The sequence below is a fragment of the Lithobates pipiens genome, unplaced genomic scaffold, assembly GCF_037356315.1.
Source record: "Lithobates pipiens isolate NorthernLeopardFrog02 unplaced genomic scaffold, aLitPip1_a1.2 Scaffold_19, whole genome shotgun sequence".
Taxonomy (NCBI): domain Eukaryota; kingdom Metazoa; phylum Chordata; class Amphibia; order Anura; family Ranidae; genus Lithobates; species Lithobates pipiens.
In genome coordinates, this window is record NW_027507764.1 from 598,173,658 (window position 1) to 598,193,613 (window position 19,956).

The 19,956-nt window shown below is 53.0% G+C and overlaps 1 protein-coding gene across 1 annotated transcript; it reads left to right on the forward strand.

The window, feature by feature from the left end:
* The first annotated feature begins 45 nt into the window (after window positions 1–45).
* LOC143997857 (uncharacterized) lies at window positions 46–10,322 on the forward strand. The gene is made up of 12 exons (XM_077493692.1): window positions 46–181; window positions 1,556–1,624; window positions 1,784–1,862; window positions 2,940–3,139; window positions 3,429–3,671; window positions 3,794–3,892; window positions 4,100–4,293; window positions 4,377–4,551; window positions 4,625–4,781; window positions 5,752–5,905; window positions 6,896–7,007; window positions 9,898–10,322. The coding sequence occupies exons 1-12, from the start codon at window positions 58–60 to the stop codon at window positions 10,068–10,070; spliced, it is 1,779 nt and encodes a 592-aa protein (XP_077349818.1). The 5' UTR covers window positions 46–57; the 3' UTR covers window positions 10,071–10,322.
* The last annotated feature ends 9,634 nt before the right edge of the window (window positions 10,323–19,956 follow it).

Genomic DNA, 19,956 nt, shown 5'->3' on the forward strand with positions numbered 1-19,956 from the left:
GAGCCCAGGACCGCACCCCCGGAGCCGCCATTCACACCCCCTCAGGAACCTGTGGATATGGACTACAGCCTGGATGATCTGATGAGGCCAGAGAGGACCTGGCACCCATCCTGTCCTTCGCCTGCCCAATCCGTGTCCCATAACGTCCAGATGAGGGAGGAGCCGACAATGCACAGCTGGGGTGAGTGACGGCATGAATGAAATCTCTATCCTTCTATAGAGCAAGCCTTCCTGGCCAGATATTCACACCCCGTGCTCTCATTTAACCACTTGCATTCCAGGCACTTTACCCCCCGCCCCACCAGCACCATCCACTTCTGATGGGCATTAATTGGTGGCACTGATGGGGAGGAGCTCTGCTAGGCGGCACTGATGGGGGGGGGGGGGGGGGGCGGGGCTTGCTAGGCGGCACTGATGAGGCTGTACTGATAGGTGGAATTGATTGGCTTTCCTAGGTAGCACTGATGGGCACTGATAAGGCTGCATTTGTAGGCACTGATAGATGGCACTGTTGGTGGCACTAAAGCGCTGTGATGGGCAGCACTGGTGGGCACTGAGAGGTGAGAAGACACTGGTTAGTGGCACTGGTGGGCACTGAGAGGTAACGCTGGTGAGAAGACACTGATTAGCGGCGCTGGTGGGCACTGAGAGGTGACACTGGTGGGCACTGGGAGGTGACACTGGTTAGTGGCGCTGGTGGGCACTGAGAGGTGAGAAGACACTGGTTAGTGGCACTGGTGGGCACTGAGAGGTGACACTGGTTAGCGGCACTGGTGGGCACTGAGAGGTGAGAAGACACTGGTTAGTGGCACTGGTGGGCACTGAGAGGTGAGAAGACACTGGTTAGTGGCACTGGTGGGCACTGAGAGGTAACACTGGTGAGAAGACACTGATTAGCGGCGCTGGTGGGCACTGAGAGGTGACACTGGTTAGCGGCACTGGTGGGCACTGAGAGGTGAGAAGACACTGGTTAGTGGCACTGGTGGGCACTGTTTGGGCCGATTAACAGAAGCCGGTCATGGACTGTGTGAGGAGAGAAAAGCCAATAACCAGCTTGTGTTTACATCCTGTGATTGGCTGTCATTGGCTAACAGCTGACCACATGGTAAAGGGCCGCTGTGATTGGCCCTTATCATTGATCAGCCACATTCTAGCGTGGGCAGGAAGTAGTTAGCACCCCCCGTGGCACATAGTCCCACCACTTTATTCTCAGAGGCTGATTGGAGCATTGAGAAGCAGGCAGTACTTCCTGTTATGGAGGAACGTGTGAGGCGATTGGCCAGCACTGTCACATGGGGGTGGGGAGTGTCCTCGGCCACTGTGTCCGAGCTCTGACCCGAGAACAGACAGGAAGTGAAGGGGGGGGGGAGTGGTGGGGGCGGGGGGGAATTATGGGGAACATGCTGCTCTGTCCGAATGGGTGGAGCTCATAGTCACCTGCCACAGCTATGGAGGACCGCCCACATTTGTGCAACATTGGGGGAGGTGGTAGTGGTGCATTATGGGGGGGGGGGTCACACATCGTTCTGTATTCCCACCTCTCTGTCTTGCACAGGCCGTGGACACCGATTGGCTCCCCAGGATGAAGATGGCGCAGAGGAGCCGCAGAGGGTCGCTTCAGGCGGTAATATTTGTGTCTTCAAATATATCTCATAATGTAAAGTGCTGCGCAAACTGTTGGCGCGATATAAAACCTGTATAATAATATACACAGTGTGTAGATCGTTGTTATATGTTGTCCCCGGGAGATGATCGTACGCTGACTTCCACTGTCTGTCCATAGAGAACCGCCATGTCCACTTCACACCACCAGATCTTCGCTCCCCATCACACCACTGGCCATCCAATGGGCTGCGACTCAGGTGAGAGGAGGAGGGAGCGCCCACTGTGAGGGTGAGAGGAGGAGGGGGGGCGCCCACTGTGAGGAGGAGAGGAGGAGGGGGCATCCACTGTGAGGAGGAGAAGGGGCGGCGCCCACTGTGAGGGTGAGAGGAGGAGGGGGCATCCACTGTGAGGAGGAGAAGGGGGCGCCCACTGTGAATGTGAGAGGAGGAGGGGGGCGCCCACTGTGAGGGTGAGAGAAGGAGGGGGGCGCCCACTGTGAGGGTGAGAGAAGGAGGGGGGTGCCCACTGTGAGGGTGAGAGGAGGAGGAGGGGGTGCCCACTGTGAGGAGGAGGGGGCACCCACTGTGAGGAGGATGGGGGGGCGCCCACTGTGAGGGTGAGGAGGATGGGGGGCGCCCACTGTGAGGGTGAGGAGGATGGGGGGGCGCCCACTGTGAGGGTGAGGAGGATGGGGGGCGCCCACTGTGAGGAGGATGGGGGGGACGCCCCCACTGTGAGGGTGAGAGAAGGAGGGGGGGGGGCCCACTGTGAGGGTGAGAGAAGGAGGGGGGGGGGCCCACTGTGAGGGTGAGAGAAGGAGGGGGGGGGCCCACTGTGAGGGTGAGAGAAGGAGGGGGGGCGCCCACTGTGAGGGTGAGAGAAGGAGGGGGGGCGCCCACTGTGAGGGTGAGAGAAGGAGGGGGGGGCGCCCACTGTGAGGGTGAGAGAAGGAGGAGGGGGGCGCCCACTGTGAGGATGAGAGGAGGATGGGGGGGCGCCCACTGTGAGGGTGAGAGAAGGAGGGGGGGCGCCCACTGTGAGGGTGAGAGAAGGAGGGGGGCGCCCACTGTGAGGGTGAGAGGAGGAGGAGGGGGGCGCCCACTGTGAGGATGAGAGGAGAAGGGGGCGCCCACTGTGAGGGTGAGGAGGATGGGGGGGCGCCCACTGTGAGGGTGAGAGGAGGATGGGGGGGCGCCCACTGTGAGGGTGAGGAGGATGGGGGGGGCGCCCACTGTGAGGGTGAGGAGGATGGGGGGGGGGGGCGCCCACTGTGAGGAGGAGAGGAGTGTTGGGTGGGTTGAACGATACGACACATAATGATGTTCTTGTTTCAGACCTGCAGAAGGGGGTAATGAGAACTCGTCTCCAGGAGAGGTGCCGTCACCTCCCCGCCCCCCTCATGTTTTGGCGAGAGCCGCAGCTGAGATGCGTCAGGAGAGCGTGGAGAGAACCCCTCCCCCGAGGATTACCAGAGTGTCTTCCATCCCGCCCCTGAGGAGCCTGGCACTGCACCGAGCGATGGCCGTCATTACTGGTATGTGGCCATCCTTTCCCTGTCCCCCCCCCCCCCTCCATTTTATCCTCGTTCCCCCACCCCTCCCATCCCTCCACTCTATCCTTTCCCTGCCCCCCCCCCCCCTCCATTCTATCCTCGTTCCCCCACCCCTCCACTCTATCCTCTCCCTGCCCCCCCGCTCCGCCCCCCTCTATTTCCATCAGCTAAATATCTTGGCGCTCTGGATGGACGGGGTGCTGATTTGTAGACTGGGACCTTTGCTGTCTCGTATATTTCCCCCTCCGATGTCTCATGTCTCTCTCCGCAGCTCCCAGCATGCAGTACCCGGGCTCCCTGTCTGGTCTGACCCCTGATCTGGCGGAGATGATCATTGATCACATGGTGAAGGAGCGTGTCCTGCGACCGAGGACCCTGGACCTGTTCACCGGCTGCCCCATCCGCAGCATCACCTTCAACTGCTACCAGTACTGCACCAACGACCTGATCCGCCAACTGCGAGGATTCCCCAGCCTGCGGACCCTCAACCTCGGCTCCGCCAACCTCATCACAGGCACGTCCCATCCATGTGTGCTGAGGACCCTGGGGCCACAGTGCCAGGGATGTCACGTGATGATGTCACGTGATGATGTCATCTATGGAAGCATTGTCTGATGTGCCGCTCTCTGCCCTCAGATCAGTCTCTCGGGGTCATTCAGCATCTGCACAGATTGCAGCACCTGAATCTCAGCGCCTGCCGCAACCTCACCGAATCCTGCCTGCTCCACCTGCGAGGTGAGTCACATGACTGTCCGTCAGTCTGCTTCCTCCCTGTCCACCGTCTGTGTCTGCCATGTCTGACTTCTCTCTCTACCATCGTTGTGTCCTGTCTGACTTCTCTCTCTACCATCGTTGTGTCCTGTCTGACTTCTCTCTCTGCCATCGTTGTGTCCTGTCTGACTTCTCTCTCTGCCATCGTTGTGTCCTGTCTGACTTCCTCAGGATTGAAGAATCTCTCACATCTCATCCTGGATCAGACCAAATTAGGCGATGGCGGAATGTGCGACTTCCTGCAGAGCGCTTGTTGTCCCCTCACCCACCTCAGTCTCAATCAGACGGCGGTCACGGATCGCACGCTCAGCATGCTGGTGGATCGTATGCCGGGCCTGCGCCTGCTGAGCCTCAAACACACCCAGGTGAGGACAGCCCTCCCCCACACCTGGAATGGGAGGGGGTGGAGTCTCCATACGCTGATCCCCGCCCTCCCTGTCTCTCTCAGGTGTCGGATGTCTCCTCTCTCTCTGGTCTCGGCCATCTTGGCACGCTACATTTGGACAGCACTCGGGTGTCAGAGGAGTCCCTCCAGGTGGTGCGCTCTCTGCCGGCCCTCTCCACACTCACACTGTCCGGGGTGCAGTCTCTCTCCTCCAATCGGGTGCTGGAACTGATGTCAGGTGAGCGGTGTCTCCTCCCCTCCCTCTGATGGTGGCGCTCTCTCCCTCTGGTCTAATGGACCGTCTCTTCCAGGTCTGTCTCTGACTCGTCTGGTACTCCCGGGCCGGCACAGCCTATCAGATGAGGGTCTCCTATGTCTGTCCCGCCTCCGAGGACTGACGGAACTGGATCTGACCGATCACACGCAAATCACCGACCTCGGAGTGCAGTGCGTCTCCCAGCTGACCAGGTGAGACACTTCTCAGCCAATCGGATCCTTTGCTGGAAGGACAGGGAGAGCGCTGAACTCTTTTCATAAAGAGAACCTGTCCGTAACAAATCCCTCCCCCCGAACCTCTGGTCATGTGACCGTAGTACTATGGGCGACACCTCCTCCGAGGTCCTTCCACACAGGTCAGCTTTCAGGATTAGCGGCTTCCTTCGAAAAACTGACCGCCGCTTCCGTCTGACGACCGCCGTCTCCAACTGACCGCCTCCGTCTGACAACCGCCGCCTCCTCCGACTGGCCGCCTCCTCCGACTGATCGCTGCCGCCTCCTCCGACTGACGACCAACGTCTCCAACTGACCGCCTCCGTCTGACGACCGCCGCCTCCTCCGACTGACGACCGCCGCCTCCTCCGACTGACGACCGCCGCCTCCTCCGACTGACGACCACCGTCTCCAACTGACCGCCTCCTCCGACTGATCGCCCCCGCCTCCTCCGACTGACCGCCCCCGCCTCCTCCGACTGACTGCCGCCTCCTCTGACTGACTGACTGACCACCACCTACTCTACTATCCCAGGGCCAGACTTCCACTCTAGGTAGGCAGGACACACCCATGAGGAACCTTCTTACCGCCCTGTGACCAGCAGATGAATTTCCCATTTGCATACATCAGTCAGTCTCGTATTGTATGTTATTCCTCTGCAGATCAGATAACCTGCAATTCTTTATTGATCTGTAAAAGCTCCACAAAATGACTGAACTGGAAGTGCAAAGTGTGAGTGATGAGGGTTATGTGTGTCGGGCCCTGTTTGTCGGGGTCCTCTGGGCGTGCGTCGGGGTCCTCTGGGCGTGCGTCGGGGTCCTCTGGGCGTGCGTCGGGCCCTGTGTGTGTCGGGGTCCTCTGGGGGTGCGTCGGGGTCCTCTGGGCGTGTATCGGGGTCCTCTGGGCGTGTGTCGGGCCCTCTGTATGACTTCTTTGTGTCCCCCTCTAGGCTCCGGGTTCTCTCTCTGTGTAACACGTCGGTGTCGGATGCTGGACTGATCCATCTCCGGGGATTGAACCTTCTGGAGGAATTGAGTCTGGATCGGACTAAAGTGACGAGCAGAGGGGTGTCCCGGTGTATCCCCCTCCTCCTTCACCTCCAGGTTGGCTCACCCGTCAATCTTCTCTCTCATTTACCTGAACTTCTCTTTATGTCGTGTGAAGATCTCTGTGTCTGCCGGAAATCCAGGGAGCTCCAACTTCCTATACTAAGTGACAACGCTGCCTCTGCTGTGCTGAATTCCCACACAGCGTTGTCCGCCACCTTCTCAGTGCTCCCCAGGGGTGGGACCCCTCCATGTCACCTCCACCTTCTCAGTACTCCCCAGGGGTGGGACCCCTCCATGTCACCTCCACCTTCTCAGTACTCCCCAGGGGTGGGACCTCTCCGTGTCACCTCCACCTTCTCAGTACTCCCCAGGGGTGGGACCTCTCCATGTCACTTCCACCTTCTCAGTGCTCCCCAGGGGTGGGACCTCTCCATGTCACTTCCCCCTTCTCAGTGCTCCCCGGAGGTGGGACCCCTCCATGTCACCTCCACCTTCTCAGTACTCCCCAGGGGTGGGACCTCTCCATGTCACCTCCACCTTCTCTGTACTCCCCAGGGGTGGGACCTCTCCGTGTCACCTCCACCTTCTCAGTACTCTCCAGGGGTGGGACCTCTCCATGTCACCTCCACCTTCTCAGTGCTCCCCAGGGGTGGGACCTCTCCAATGTCGCCTCCCCCTTCTCAGTACTCCCCGGAGGTGGGACCTCTCCATGCCTCCTCCCCCTTCTCAGTGCTGCCAGGGGGGGGGGGGGACGACCACTTTGTGTCGCCTTCTACTTCCTATGAATGCGCGGTTTTGTGAGCCTCACTTAAGCCCCATACACACTATCAGATTTTCTGCTGATTTTTGTCTTCAGATTTACCAAATCCATGTAGTGGAGGGCCGGCCTGATCGCACACACATTGAAACTGAAGGAAAAAATCTGCAGAAAATCCGATGGTGTGTTTGGGGCTTTACTCTACATTTTGGAGGAATGAGGCCATTATAGGAGGATGACGGGGAGAGGCGGAGCGTCCCCCATTGATAACGTTTCCTCCTCTGCAGGTCCTCGGCCTCTCCGATACTCTGGTTGGTGACAATGTCCTGAAACTCGGAATCCAGAACTGCAAAAATCTGCTGAAAGTCAACTTGAGCCGCACGAGGGTCACCAACAAAGGTAAGTGGAGATGGGGTTCGACTGGGATCCTGACACATTAGGGGTCAGACTGGGGGTCATAGGACACAGAGATCAGACTGGGGTCACAGGACACATTAGGGGTTAGACCAGGGGTCACAGGACACAGGGGTCAGACTGGGGCCCCGGGACACATTAGGGGTCAGACTGGGACACATTAGGGGTCAGACTGGGACACATTAGGGGTCAGACTGGGACACATTAGGGATCAATCTGGGGCCCCGGGACACATTAGGGGTCAGACTGGGGCCCCGGGACACATTAGGGGTCAGACTGGGGGTCATAGGACACAGAGATCAGACTGGGGTCCCAGGGCACACCAGGGGTCATTTATCTCAGCGTGGATCTCCTGGTTCCTCCTCACCTCTGTTGGAATTACTAAGGTTGGAGTCTGGTTATGTGACGTTTATAAAGGAGGACCATGAAGAAGCACCTTCATATACTGCGGCTCTGTACAAGGCATCCCCAGTAGAGGACGAGTCGGTGATAATACCAATTATTGAACATTTCCAGCAACTTCTTAATAAAAAAAAAAAAGAGCTGATAACGTCCCATTGTACAGTGTATGGTCAAATGTGTGGACCCATCCCCCACCCCCGCCATCACACCCTAGATCAGCTTGTTGGACATCTCGTTCCAGAACCATAAACATTATTCTAGGGTCCCCCCCCCCCACTCTTCTCAGAAGACTTTCCACAAGATTTTGGAGGGTGCCCGTTTGTGAGATTAGGTAGGAAGGCTCCCTACAAGATGTTGGAGTTCGTGGGAATTTGTGAGGTGAGCTCCTGATGTTGAAGCTCCTGATGTTGAAGCTCCTGATGTTGAAGCTCCTGATGTTGGGCGGGAAGACCTGGATAACACATCAGGCCTCATGTTGGGCACCAAAAAAAAAAAAAGACCTAGCTCTCCATCGGGATTCCAATTCATCCCAAAGGTGTTCAGTAGGGTTGAGGTCAGGGCTCTGTGCAGAACACTCAAGTTCCTCCACCTTGTGAGATGGGAAGACCTCATCCCAAAGGTGTTAAGGGCAGGTTCTGATGTTGAGTAAGAAGTCCTTCTATCAAAGATCTTCCAAAAGTAGGGCTGAGGTCAGGGCTCTGTGCAGGACACTTGAGTTCCTCCACACCAAACCGGTCACACCGTGTCTTTATGGAGTGGGCTCTTCTCCTCTGGGAAGGCTTCCTACAAGATTTTGGAGGGTGTCTGTGGGAATTTGTGAGGTCGGGTCCTGATGTCTGATGAGAAGACCCGGATCACACATCGGGCCTCAAGCTGGGCACCAAAAAAAAAAAAAAAAAAAAGACTTTGCTCCCCATTCCAATTGCAGTTCATCCCAGAGGTGTTCAGTAGGGTTGAGGTCAGGGCTCTGTGCAGGACACTCAAGTTCCTCCACTCCAAGCTGGTCGCACCTTGTCTTTATTGAGTTGCCCTCCTTTCCCTGTAGCCATTATTATCGTATCACCTTTGTGACTAGAACATCCTCCACTCTACTGCTAAGACTCTCCACAAGATGTTGGAGGGTGTCTGTGAGAATTTGTGCCCAATTGTGAGGTCAGATACTGATGTTGGATGAGAAGACCTGACTCGCATGTTGGACCTCACGTTGGGCACAAAAAAAAAATAAAGTCCTGGCCTGCAGTCAACATTTAAAGTCATCCCAAAGGTGCTCAGTAGTGATGAGGTCAGGGCTCTGTGCAGGACGCTTGAGTTCCTCCACACCAAACCAGTCACACCGTGTCTTACAATAAGTATGGGTTTGGGGGGTATTTTCCTCCCATTATACTTACGTAGGTGGATGCTGCATCTGTACCCCGGCGCCTCTACACTGAGAACCGAGCGATCAAACATCGCCGATGGCTCGGTTCTCTCAGATCCCCAGGCAAAGAGCCGATGACTGTCAATCAGCCGCTTACAACTCTGCTCCTCCTCGCTCATTGGAGCGATGGGCTGTGGAGGGGCAGGACCTGGCGATGGGCTGTGGAGGGGCAGGACCTGGCGATGGGCTGTGGAGGGGCAGGACCTGGCGATGGGCTGTGGAGGGGCAGGACCTGGCGATGGGCTGTGGAGGGGCAGGACCTGCCGTCTCAGGCTTTCAGCGGCTCGCTGAGATGGGCATCAGTCCAGGCGCCTGGCAGATTCAGACTTCCATTTTCGGGATGACGCGGTGCCTGGACTGATATCCGCGATGTCAGCAGAGAGTGGACTATAGACCGCTCTCTGCTAAAAAACGATCACATGAGTGCAAAACGAATTGCACTCCTGTGACCAATAGAAGAAGCCCAGCCAGACGACCTTAAGCTGGACTTCTCCTATAAGGGAGCTGGCGTTGTAAACGTGGGGGGGGGGGGGAGGGGCACAGTCATGGTATGACAGAAACGGGTCTTCACCAAACTGTTACCAATGTCTTTGTATGGTGGAGTATTAACAGGACTGGCGACACCTGAATGCCATCATTTGGGTACGTAGGGCAATATGGTGTATCAGGTTGGAGTGGGATGTCCCTATTACAGTTATTGGTGGAGTTCTTTAATCATGATCCTCTAAGAGCAGGACTGATGTTGGATGAGAAGGCATGGCTCACCATTCTCATTACAGTTCCTCCCAACGGTGTTTAGTAGGGATGAGGTCAGGACTCTGTGCAGGACACCCGCGTTCCTCCACACCAAACCGGTCATCCATGTCTTGGAGCTTTGTGTAACCTTCCCTGGAATCAATGAAAGCCTGGCCTCAGTCATTTGAAGGGAGTCCACATACAGCTGGCCCAATAATATGTGATGGTCAGGAGTCCGCGCCTTTTGGCCATACACTGTTCCTGGAACATCTGCCGTCCTCAGTCTTGTCTCATGGGTTTTTCTGTCTTTCCCACTCCTAGGTCTCCGTTTCCTGAGACTCTCTTCCATTATGCAGATTAACCTAGACGGTACCGGGGTCACCCTCCAGGGGGTATCTGAACTGATGGCCATCTGTGCCAGCTTAACCAGCGTAAGAGCTGCCAACCTTCGCCTCATCCCCAGTGAGCAGGTGTCCGATGAAGAGGCCAGCTGAGGATCCACCCCCCCCTCCCCCGATGACAATACATGGACGCCGGGGAAGTCCTGCCAGGACGGTCCGGACACGAGACCCAACTGTGATGTCATCACCCATGAAAATGATGTCATCGGGCAATACTGATGTTATCCGGGAAGCATTAGCACTGTACATTACAGATCAGTCTTTTCTCACAGATTATATTTTGTTGACCTGTTTACATTTTACCAGGAAGAGGATCTGCTGAGATGAATAAAATCCTTTAATGAAGTGTCTGGTTCTCCTCATTCCGGGGATCTCCGGCTGGGATTATACGTCGTGTGCTACAACCCCTTCCAGGAACGTCAAACACTATATAGTAAGAAAGGGGGGGGGGGAGGGGAGGGGTAATGTGGCACCTAAAGGAATAGAACTCAGTACTAAATATACCAAAAAAAATGTATATAGCAGTCAAAAATCAGCTATTAATAAATAAAAAATTCATGTGCAACAAATTAACCACTTGCTTACTGGGCACTTAAACCCCCCTCCTGCCCAGACCAATTTTCGGCTTTCAGCGCTGATGCACTTTGAGTGACAATTACGCGGTCATACAACACTGTACCCAAATGACATTTTTATCATTTTTTTCCCACAAATAGAGATTTCTTTTGGTGGTATTTAGTTACAGCTCGGAGTTTTATTTTTTGCTAAACAAACAAAAAAAGATGCAAAATAAAATAAAAAATCATGTTTAATAGTTTGTTATAAAATTTTGCAAACAGGTCATTTTTCTCCTTTATTGAAATGCGCTGATGAGGCGGCACTGGTGGGCACTGATAGGCTGCACAGTTAAGGCGGCACTAATAGGCACAGATAAGGTGGCACCGATAGGCACAGATAAGGCAGTACTGATGGGCACAGATAAAGCAGCACTGATGGGCAAAGATAACATGGCACTGATGAGGCGGCACTGGTGGGCACTGATAGGCACAGTTAAGGCGGCACTAATAGGCACAGATAAGGTGGCACCTATGGGCACAGATAAGGCAGCACTGATGGGCAAAGATAAGATGGCACTGAAGAGGCGACACTGGTGGGCACTGATAGGCACAGTTAAGGCGGCACTAATAGGCACAGATAAGGTGGCACCGATAGGCACAGATAAGGCAGTACTGATGGGCACAGATAAGATGGCACTGATGGGTGGCACTAAGGGGCACTGATAGGTACCACTGATAGATGGGACTGATGGGCACTGATAGGTGGCACTGATGGGTTGTTCTGATAGGTGGCACTGCTGGGCGGAACTGATGGGCACGGATATGTGGCACTGAGGTGCAGCACTGTTGTTGAGGCAGATTGTGGGCACTGATGGGTGGCACTTTTTTTAATATCTGAGTGGCACTGGCAGGTGGGCACTGATGAGCTGGCCGTGATTGGGACTGAACTCCCTCTCGCGGCCGCTGGTGATCAGCTTTTTTTTTTTTTTTTTTTTAGCCGATTTCCGGCTCTGTTGTGTCACATGATCAGCTTTCATTGGCTGACAGCTGATCATGTGATAAGGGGTCGGGATCGATCCCTTGCTCCGATCCGTGATCAGGCGAGTCTCATAGACTCGCTGACCACAGAGCGCGCCCTGTCAATAGACGTCGTCCCGGCAAAGCAGGTCCGCGCTGTAACCGTCATTCGGCTATAGCGCGGATCTCTAGTGGTTAATATAAATACAATAAATGTCCACAGAATTAATGTGCAAAGATAAGATAACCCTAGGATGACCTTGATAATAGCTAGTAGTGCAAAAATCCATCTAACGAGTAATGAAATAATGTGCAATTAAGTCCCAAAGTTCAAATATCCATGCGGTGCAAAAGGAAAATCAAATCAAGTGTCACTCCACCGATGATCACCTCTAGGATAGGTCACAAGGGACCATAAGACGCTCTGTATACAATCAGCTGCAGTCTCACATCTCCTTCAGTCCATATGCTTCAAACCGCCAGAATAGTAAACATCATCTCATGAGGTAGCCCATACAGGAGAGGAAAGAAGTGGGGGGGGGGGGCTCCAATGTGTAGTATTTAATTAAAAAACAATTTTATTAAAAATATCCACACTTACATAAAAATTACGAAAATCGCGGGTACATCAACCAATACTTCCGGTCTCGGCCGTGCCCGGAAAGTGACGATACACACTTGGCTCCCCCCCGACGCGTTGCGTCACATAACACGTGACTTTTTCAAAGGGTCCCTTTGAAACACTATTTAGGCTTTCTTTCTTGTCCGGGATATTATTTGCCCTGGGGTCAGAACCGCAACCACAGGCGAAAAAAAACAATATGCCAGCCCAGGAAAACCGTTCCTTCTCCCAGCAAGCCTTCATTTTTTTTTTTTTTTTTTTTTAGAAAAAAAAAACATCTTTTCTTGAGCTCTTCTGGAAAAGGACTAAACTATTTTTTGGTACAGTTCATGACATGGGGATCGATTTTTATATGCCTTGACCTTCAGGTGACAAAAGACTCCCCTGGCTCCACCCCCAAGTAGAACCCCACCCACTCTGCGAAGCTCCAGTTTTCTTTTGCTCCTGTCCTTGGGTGATGGGTGCCTTCTCTTGGAAAATGACTTCCTTTTTATTTAGTTTTTTCACCAGATATATCTTACTTCTGTTGACTGACACTTCAATTATGGTTAGACTATTTATGGCCTATGAAGCTTACTAGCAGTTTCTGGTTGGGTTACCCCTGATGTACTTCTTGGGAACAAAGTGGGGATGACCTGTAATGTTTGCTTCGGTCACCAGATCCGTTGTCTGGTGCTGCCCTTGGTACATAAAGCTGAGCTCCTCCGTCCCCCCATAGCTGAGCCCTTCGTGTCCCCCCCCATAGCCGAGCCCTTCGTGTCCCCCCCATAGCCGAGCCCTTCGCGTCCCCCATAGCCGAGCCCTTCGTGTCCCCCCATAGCCGAGCCCTTTGCTTCCCCCCATAGCCGAGCCCTTCGCTTCCCCCCCATCGACGAGCCCTTCGCGTCCCCCCATAGCCGAGCCCTTCGCGTCCCCCCATAGCCGAGCCCTTCGCGTCCCCCCATAGCCGAGCCCTTCGCGTCCCCCCCATAGCCGAGCCCTTCGCGTCCCCCATAGCCGAGCCCTTCGCGTCCCCCATAGCCGAGCCCTTCGCGTCCCCCCCATAGCCGAGCCCTTCGCGTCCCCCGCTTCCCCCCATAGCCGAGCCCTTCGCATCCCCCCCCTAGCCAAACCCTTCGCGTCCCCCCATAGCCGAGCCCTTTGCGTCCCCCCCATAGCCGAGCCCTTTGCGTCCCCCCCATAGCCGAGCCCTTTGCGTCCCCCCCATAGCCGAGCCCTTTGCGTCCCCCCCATAGCCGAGCCCTTCGCGTCCTTCCATAGCCGAGCCCTTCGCCTCCCCCCATAGCCGAGCCCTTCGCGTCCCCCCCATAGCCGAGCCTTTCACGTCCCCCCCATAGCCGAGCCTTTCACGTCCCCCCATAGCCGAGCCCTTCGCGTCCTTCCATAGCTGAGCCCTTCACGTCACCCCCATAGCCGAGCCCTTCGCGTCCCCACATAGCCGAGCCCTTCGCGTCCCCACATAGCCGAGCCCTTCACGTCCCCCCATAGCCGAGCCCTTCACGTCCCCCCATAGCCGAGCCCTTCGCGTCCTTCCATAGCTGAGCCCTTCACGTCACCCCCATAGCCGAGCCCTTCGCGTCCCCCCCATAGCCGAGCCCTTCGCGTCCCCCCCATAGCCGAGCCCTTCGCGTCCCCCCCATAGCCGAGCCCTTCGCGTCCCCCCCCATAGCCGAGCCCTTCACATCCCCCATAGCTGAGCCCTTTGCGTCCCCACATAGCCGAGCCCTTCACGTCCCCCCATAGCCGAGCCCTTCACATCCCCCATCCCTCTACCCCACATCAGGTCAGCCATTACCTCACCCAGGGACAATATTACCCACTGATCGACCATGGCTTAAACCTGGAACACAGTCTATCAGGCCAACCATCACCTTATTATTATACAGGATTTAGCACCAACAGTTTACCCAGTGCTTTACAATGTAAGGGGGGGGGGGCAACACAATTACAGTACAGTTTAATACAGGAGGGCCCGTAGAGCTTACATTCTAAAGGGAGGGGGTGGTGGTACAAAAGGTAACAGATGCAGGGAATGATTTGATGAGGGGGCTTGGGGACGGTTGTTAGGTGGGGGGTGGGATCGGCTTCCCTGAATAAGTGAGTTTTCAGGGATCTCCTAAAGGTGGAGAGGGTAGGGGCTGATCGGATAGACTGGGGCAGGGAGTTCCAGAGGATGGGAGAGGCTCTGCAGAAGTCCTGAAGGCGAGGATGGGAGGAGGTAATAAGGGAGGTAGAGAGCAGGAGGTCCTGGGAGGAGCGGAGGGGAAGATTTGGGTGATATCTGCAGATGCAGGCCTAATAAACCAACACCTCCTGCGCCTGCACATCCTGAGGATGAAAGAGTCCGGAGATTCCAATCCAGCCTGTTCATTGGGATCGCTCCATTTTACATCTAAATATTCTTGAAATGTAGAAATTCCATGTGAAGTCTGCCAGGTCCATCATTGGGTACCTTCTACTAGGAAACTTTCCGGCCTCTATGGACGCTAAGGATACCTACTTGCACATCCTCATTTTCTCACCACATCAGCGCTTTGCTGTAGGCACAAAACATTACAAATCTGTTGCCCTTACCATGGCACCTCAAGTCTTTAACTTTGTCTAGCTCCTGTCCTAGCTCTGGTCCACTTTCAGTGTATCCCCCATTGGGGAGCATCTTGATGCTGTCTAGCTAAGGTGACAGACGGTTCAGACCATCCGATGGATGGTACAGAACTTCTGATGCCTCCTAAAGGTCAAGAATTCAGCACTGATGCTGAAATATGGCTTCAAGTATCCGGTCTGGAGCAGCACTTGGCCTTGAGTACCAGCAAGGGTGAAATCTCGGACCAAAACTTTCCTTTTTTTCCTTTTCAAAGACCATTTGCCTCTTCCTCGTTGGTGAAAGCCTCTCTGCAAGGAGTCGATCACTCTGCTCCCCCTGTACGCTCTCTTATGGCTCCCTTGAATACTAACCTCTTTTTTGTTTTTGATCCTTCAGAACACACCCATTGAGCCTATGAGGTATATTCCCCTGTCCAACCTCATTCACAAGGTTTCCTTCCCCATTATTATCACCTTTTGTGAGTCTCTGAGTTGGTGGTCTTATCCAGGATAGAGATCTTCTTAGTGTTACACAAGGATAAGGTTGTATTGAGGCCTCCTACAGTGCCTTGCAAAAGTATTCACCCCCCTTGAACTTTTCAACCTTTTGCCACATTTCAGGCTTCAAACATAAAGATATAACATTTTTATTTTTTGTGAATAATCACCAACAAGTGGGACACAATTGTGAAGTGGAAAGAAATCTATTGGATTTTTGAAACTTTTTGAACGAATAAAAAAATGAAAAGTGGGGCGTGCAAAATGATTGGGCCCCCTTGCGTTAATACTTTGTAGAGCCGCCTTTTGCTGCGATTACAGCCGCAAGTCGCTTGGGGTGTCTCTATCAGTTTTGCACATCGAGAGACTGAAATTCTTGCCCATTCTTCCTTGCAAAACAGCTGGAGCTCAGTGAGGTTGGATGGAGAGCGTTTGTGAACAGCAGTTTTCAGCTCTTTCCACAGATTCTCGATTGGGTTCAGGTCTGGACTTTGACTTGGCCATTCTAACACCTGGATACGTTTATTTGTGAACCATTCCTTTGTAGATTTTGCTGTATGTTTGGGATCATTGTCTTGTTGGAAGATAAATCTCCGTCCCAGTTTCAGGTCTTTTGCAGACTCCAACAGGTTTTCATCCAGAACGGTCCTGTATTTGGCTGCATCCATCTTCCCCTCAATCTTAACCATCTTCCCTGTCCCTGCTGAAGAAAAGCAGGCCCAAACCATGATGCTGCCACCACCATGTGTGACAGTGGGGATGGTGTGTTGAGGGTGATGAGCTGTGTTGCTTTTATGCCAAACATATCGTTTTGCATTGTGGGCAAAAAGTTGGATTTTGGTTTCATGTGACCAGAGCACCTTCTTCCACATGTTTGGTGTGTCTCCCAGGTGGCTTGTGGCAAACTTTAGACAAGACTTTTTATGGATATCTTTGAGAAATGGCTTTCTTCTTGCCACTCTTCCATAAAGGGCAGATTTGTGCAGTGTACAACTGATTGTTGTCCTATGGACAGACTCTCCCACCTCAGCTGTAGTCCTCTGCAGTTCATCCAGAGTGATCATGGGCCTCTTGGCTGCATCTCTGATCAGTCTTCTCCTTGTCTAAGCTGAAAGTTTAGAGGGACGGCCAGGTCTTGGTAGATTTGCAGTGGTCTGATACTCCTTCCATTTCAAAATGATCGCTTGCACAGTGCTCCTTGGGATGTTTAAAGCTTGGGAAATCTTTTTGTATCCAAATCCGGCTTTAAACTTCTCCACAACAGTATTACGGACCTGCCTGGTGTGTTCCTTGGTCTTCATGATGCTCTCTGCGCTTTCAACAGAACCCTGAGACTATCACAGAGCAGGTGCATTTATACAGAGACTTGATTACACACAGGTGGATTCTATTTATCACCATCAGTCATTTAGGACAACATTGGATCATTCAGAGATCCTCGCTGAACTTCTGGACTGAGTTTGCTGCACTGAAAGTAAAGGGGCCGAATAATTTTGCACGCCCAACTTTTCAGTTTTTTATTTGCTTAAAAAAGTTTAAAAAATCCAATAGATTTCATTCCACTTCACAATTGTGTCCCACTTGTTGGTGATTCTTCACAAAAAATTAACATTTTATATCTTTATGTTTGAAGCCTGAAATGTGGCAAAAGGTTGAAAAGTTCAAGGGGGCCGAATACTTTCGCAAGGCACTGTATTTTCCCCATGGTGGTTTCCATTATCCACCTCAACCAGGATGTTCTTCCCTTTCTATGTCTTGCTCCACGACGTTCCAGGAAATGTTCTTTCCACGGTTGCAGCCCACGTCTCGGCTATAATAAATTTTTGATGCTTGGATTCCCTCTTTGTCATTCTTGGAGGTCCCCATAGAAGACACCCTGCTTCCCGTCCCTCTGTCTCCAGGTGGATTAGACAAGTTATCATTATAGTCTAGAGTAGTGGTCTCCCAAACTGCTGCCCTTGGCTTGTCTTTATCTGGCCCTCGGGGGACTATTCCTCTCAATAGCACCAACGATGGGACACTATTCCTCCAATACCAATGACGGGGCACTATCGCTGGTCCTACTAACCAAAGTGCTATGTTGGGGTGTTTTTTACTCCCACTGACCACCAAGTCAGAAGCGTTGTTTACTCCCTACTACTGATTTTCTATTCCTGGGGGACCACAGTCTGGCCCCCCTAATGAACGAAGGACAACAAACTGGCATTTTGTTTAGGAAGTTTGGAGACCTCTGGTCAAAAGGGGTCCTCTCTGCGCTCCCTTCCAGGTCTTCTAATGCTACTTGAGCTTTTTAGCATCATATGGGTTTCGGACAGATTGATGTGCAGATAATGGCGGACAACTGTCACTTCCCCGGACCTCTCATCTGTAGAGTCGGCAGGGAGCCGCGTAATCTCAGAATGCCCCCGACTGTCTACTGTGATGCTCCTTTTCTTACGCTGGCCATAGAGGGATCAAAATGTATTCTATTCAGCATTGACGGGCCGAATCTCAATCCATCTATGGCCAGTCAATCTAAGGACCGATTTCTCTCGACCGACTTTAGCCAATTGGCTGCAGAGATGATCAATGTATTCTTATGGCAGAGAGTCCCCACTGTCAGAATACAATATTGCAGCGAGGTGGACTCCTCCATCCATCTAGAGCAGGGGTCTGCAGACTTTCTAAACAAGGGGCCAGATTGCTGTCGTTTCAAATTTATGGGGGCCGGACTTGGGCAAGAGGGAGTAGAAAACGTATTGGTGTCAGTGGGAGCAATAGTGGTCCGTTGTTGGTGTTTTCGAGAGGAATTATGTCCCAATGCAGGAGTCAGTAATTAGACTAGATAAAGGCTGCATCCGGCCCCCGGGCCAGAGTTTGGAGAACATTGATCGATATGTGTGTGGATGGAGAAATCTGTTCCATTTATTTTATTCAGCCTGAAAAATGGAGACGTGTGGCCAACTTTACTGATTAGAGGAAATAGATTTAAGTGTGAAATGTTGGTCTGGTGCACTTATACAGATGTAGGTGTTTGTTGCACAGCAGCTCCGAGGAACCAACAAAACTTTTATTTGGAGCCTGCTTGTGTCACCCATGCGCTCAGTCCCTGACTCTATCATCAGAACTGGTGGGTCCATATAACCATTGACCACTTCGAGAGGCAAGAACCATCCTCAGGGCTGAGGAGAAAGTGCTCCCCCCGGAGGTGATTGGTCAAAGGTTAGAGTCCAGCCCACATTCATATCCCAAAACATTGGAGGAGCATGAGACATAGATGGGGTCCTTGACATCTAGCTGCAATTGGGGTATATTGGAGGGAATTTCTGGTTACCTGTGTACAGACTGGGAAACTTGGGGTTCTTGCAACAAGCCTCTAGCTTGCTGCTTGATTTTCAGAAATGTGCAATGGACGGTGATACCTAGCGTGTTGTCTGGCCTCTTTCATCCCTATACCCTCTTTACCTCCATTGGCAGTAATAGGTCCCTCCCTATACCATCTTTACCTCCATTGGCAGCAATAGGTCCCTCCCTATACCATCTTTACCTCCATTGGCAGCAATAGGCCCCCACCCTATGTACCCCCATTGGCAGCAATAGGCCCCCACCCTATGTACCCCCATTGGCAGTAATAGGTCCCATCCTTTACCCTCTGTACCCCCATTGGCAGCAATAGGCCCCCTCCCTATACCCTCTGTACCCCCATTGGCAGCAATAGGCCCCCTTCCTATACCCTCTGTACCCCCATTGGCAGCAATAGGTCCTGTCCTATACCCTCTGTACCCCCACTGGCAGCAATAGGTCACTCCCTATATTATTATTATTATTATACAGGATTGATATAGCGCCAACAGTTTGTGCAGCACTTTACAACATGAGGACAGACAGTACAGTTACAATACAAATCGATACAGGGGGGATTAGGGGGCCCGGCTCGTTAGAGCTTACAATCTAGAAGGGAAGGTCAAGTTGAAACAAAAGGTTTTAACTGTGGGGGATGAGCTGATGGAGAAAAGGAAAATACAGTCATTAGAGTTGGGCAGGGTAGGCTTCTCTGAAGAGAAGGGCCTTCAAGGGTCGTCTAAAAGCTAATAAAGTACAAGATATTGGGGTAGGGCATTCCATAGGATGGGAGAGGCTTTGGAAAAGTCCTGGAGGGGAGCATGGGAGGAGGTGATGAGAGGAATGAAGAGAACGGGTAGGTTGGTATTTAGAGACGAGGTCAGTGATGTAGCTGGGGGCCGGGATGTGGATTTGCTTTGTACATAGTTGTTAATATTTTGAATTTAAAGCGGGAGTTCCGCCGTTTTTTTTTTTTTTAAAGTCAGCATCTACAAATACTGCAGCTGCTGACTTTTAAAATAATGACACTTACCTGTCCAGCGCGCCCGCGATGTCGGCACCCGAAGCCAATCTCTCGATCGTCTCTCGGGTGCTGCCGCCGCCATCTTGGGTATGGGAATCAGGAAGTGGAGCCTTTCGGCTTCATTTCCCAGTTCCCTACTGCGCATGCGCGAGTCGCGCTGTGCAATAAGGATGGTCCCCGCTGTCTCTGGGATCCGTGTGTTTCCCAGCAGGCAGCGGGGGACTTTCGGAAAGGGGCGTAGATCTCCGCCCCTTTCCGCAGAGAGCTATCCCGGAAGTGGGTGCAGATACCTGTATTGTACAGGTACCTGCACCCCCCTCCCCCCTGAAAGGTGGCAATTGTGGCGCCGGAGGGGGG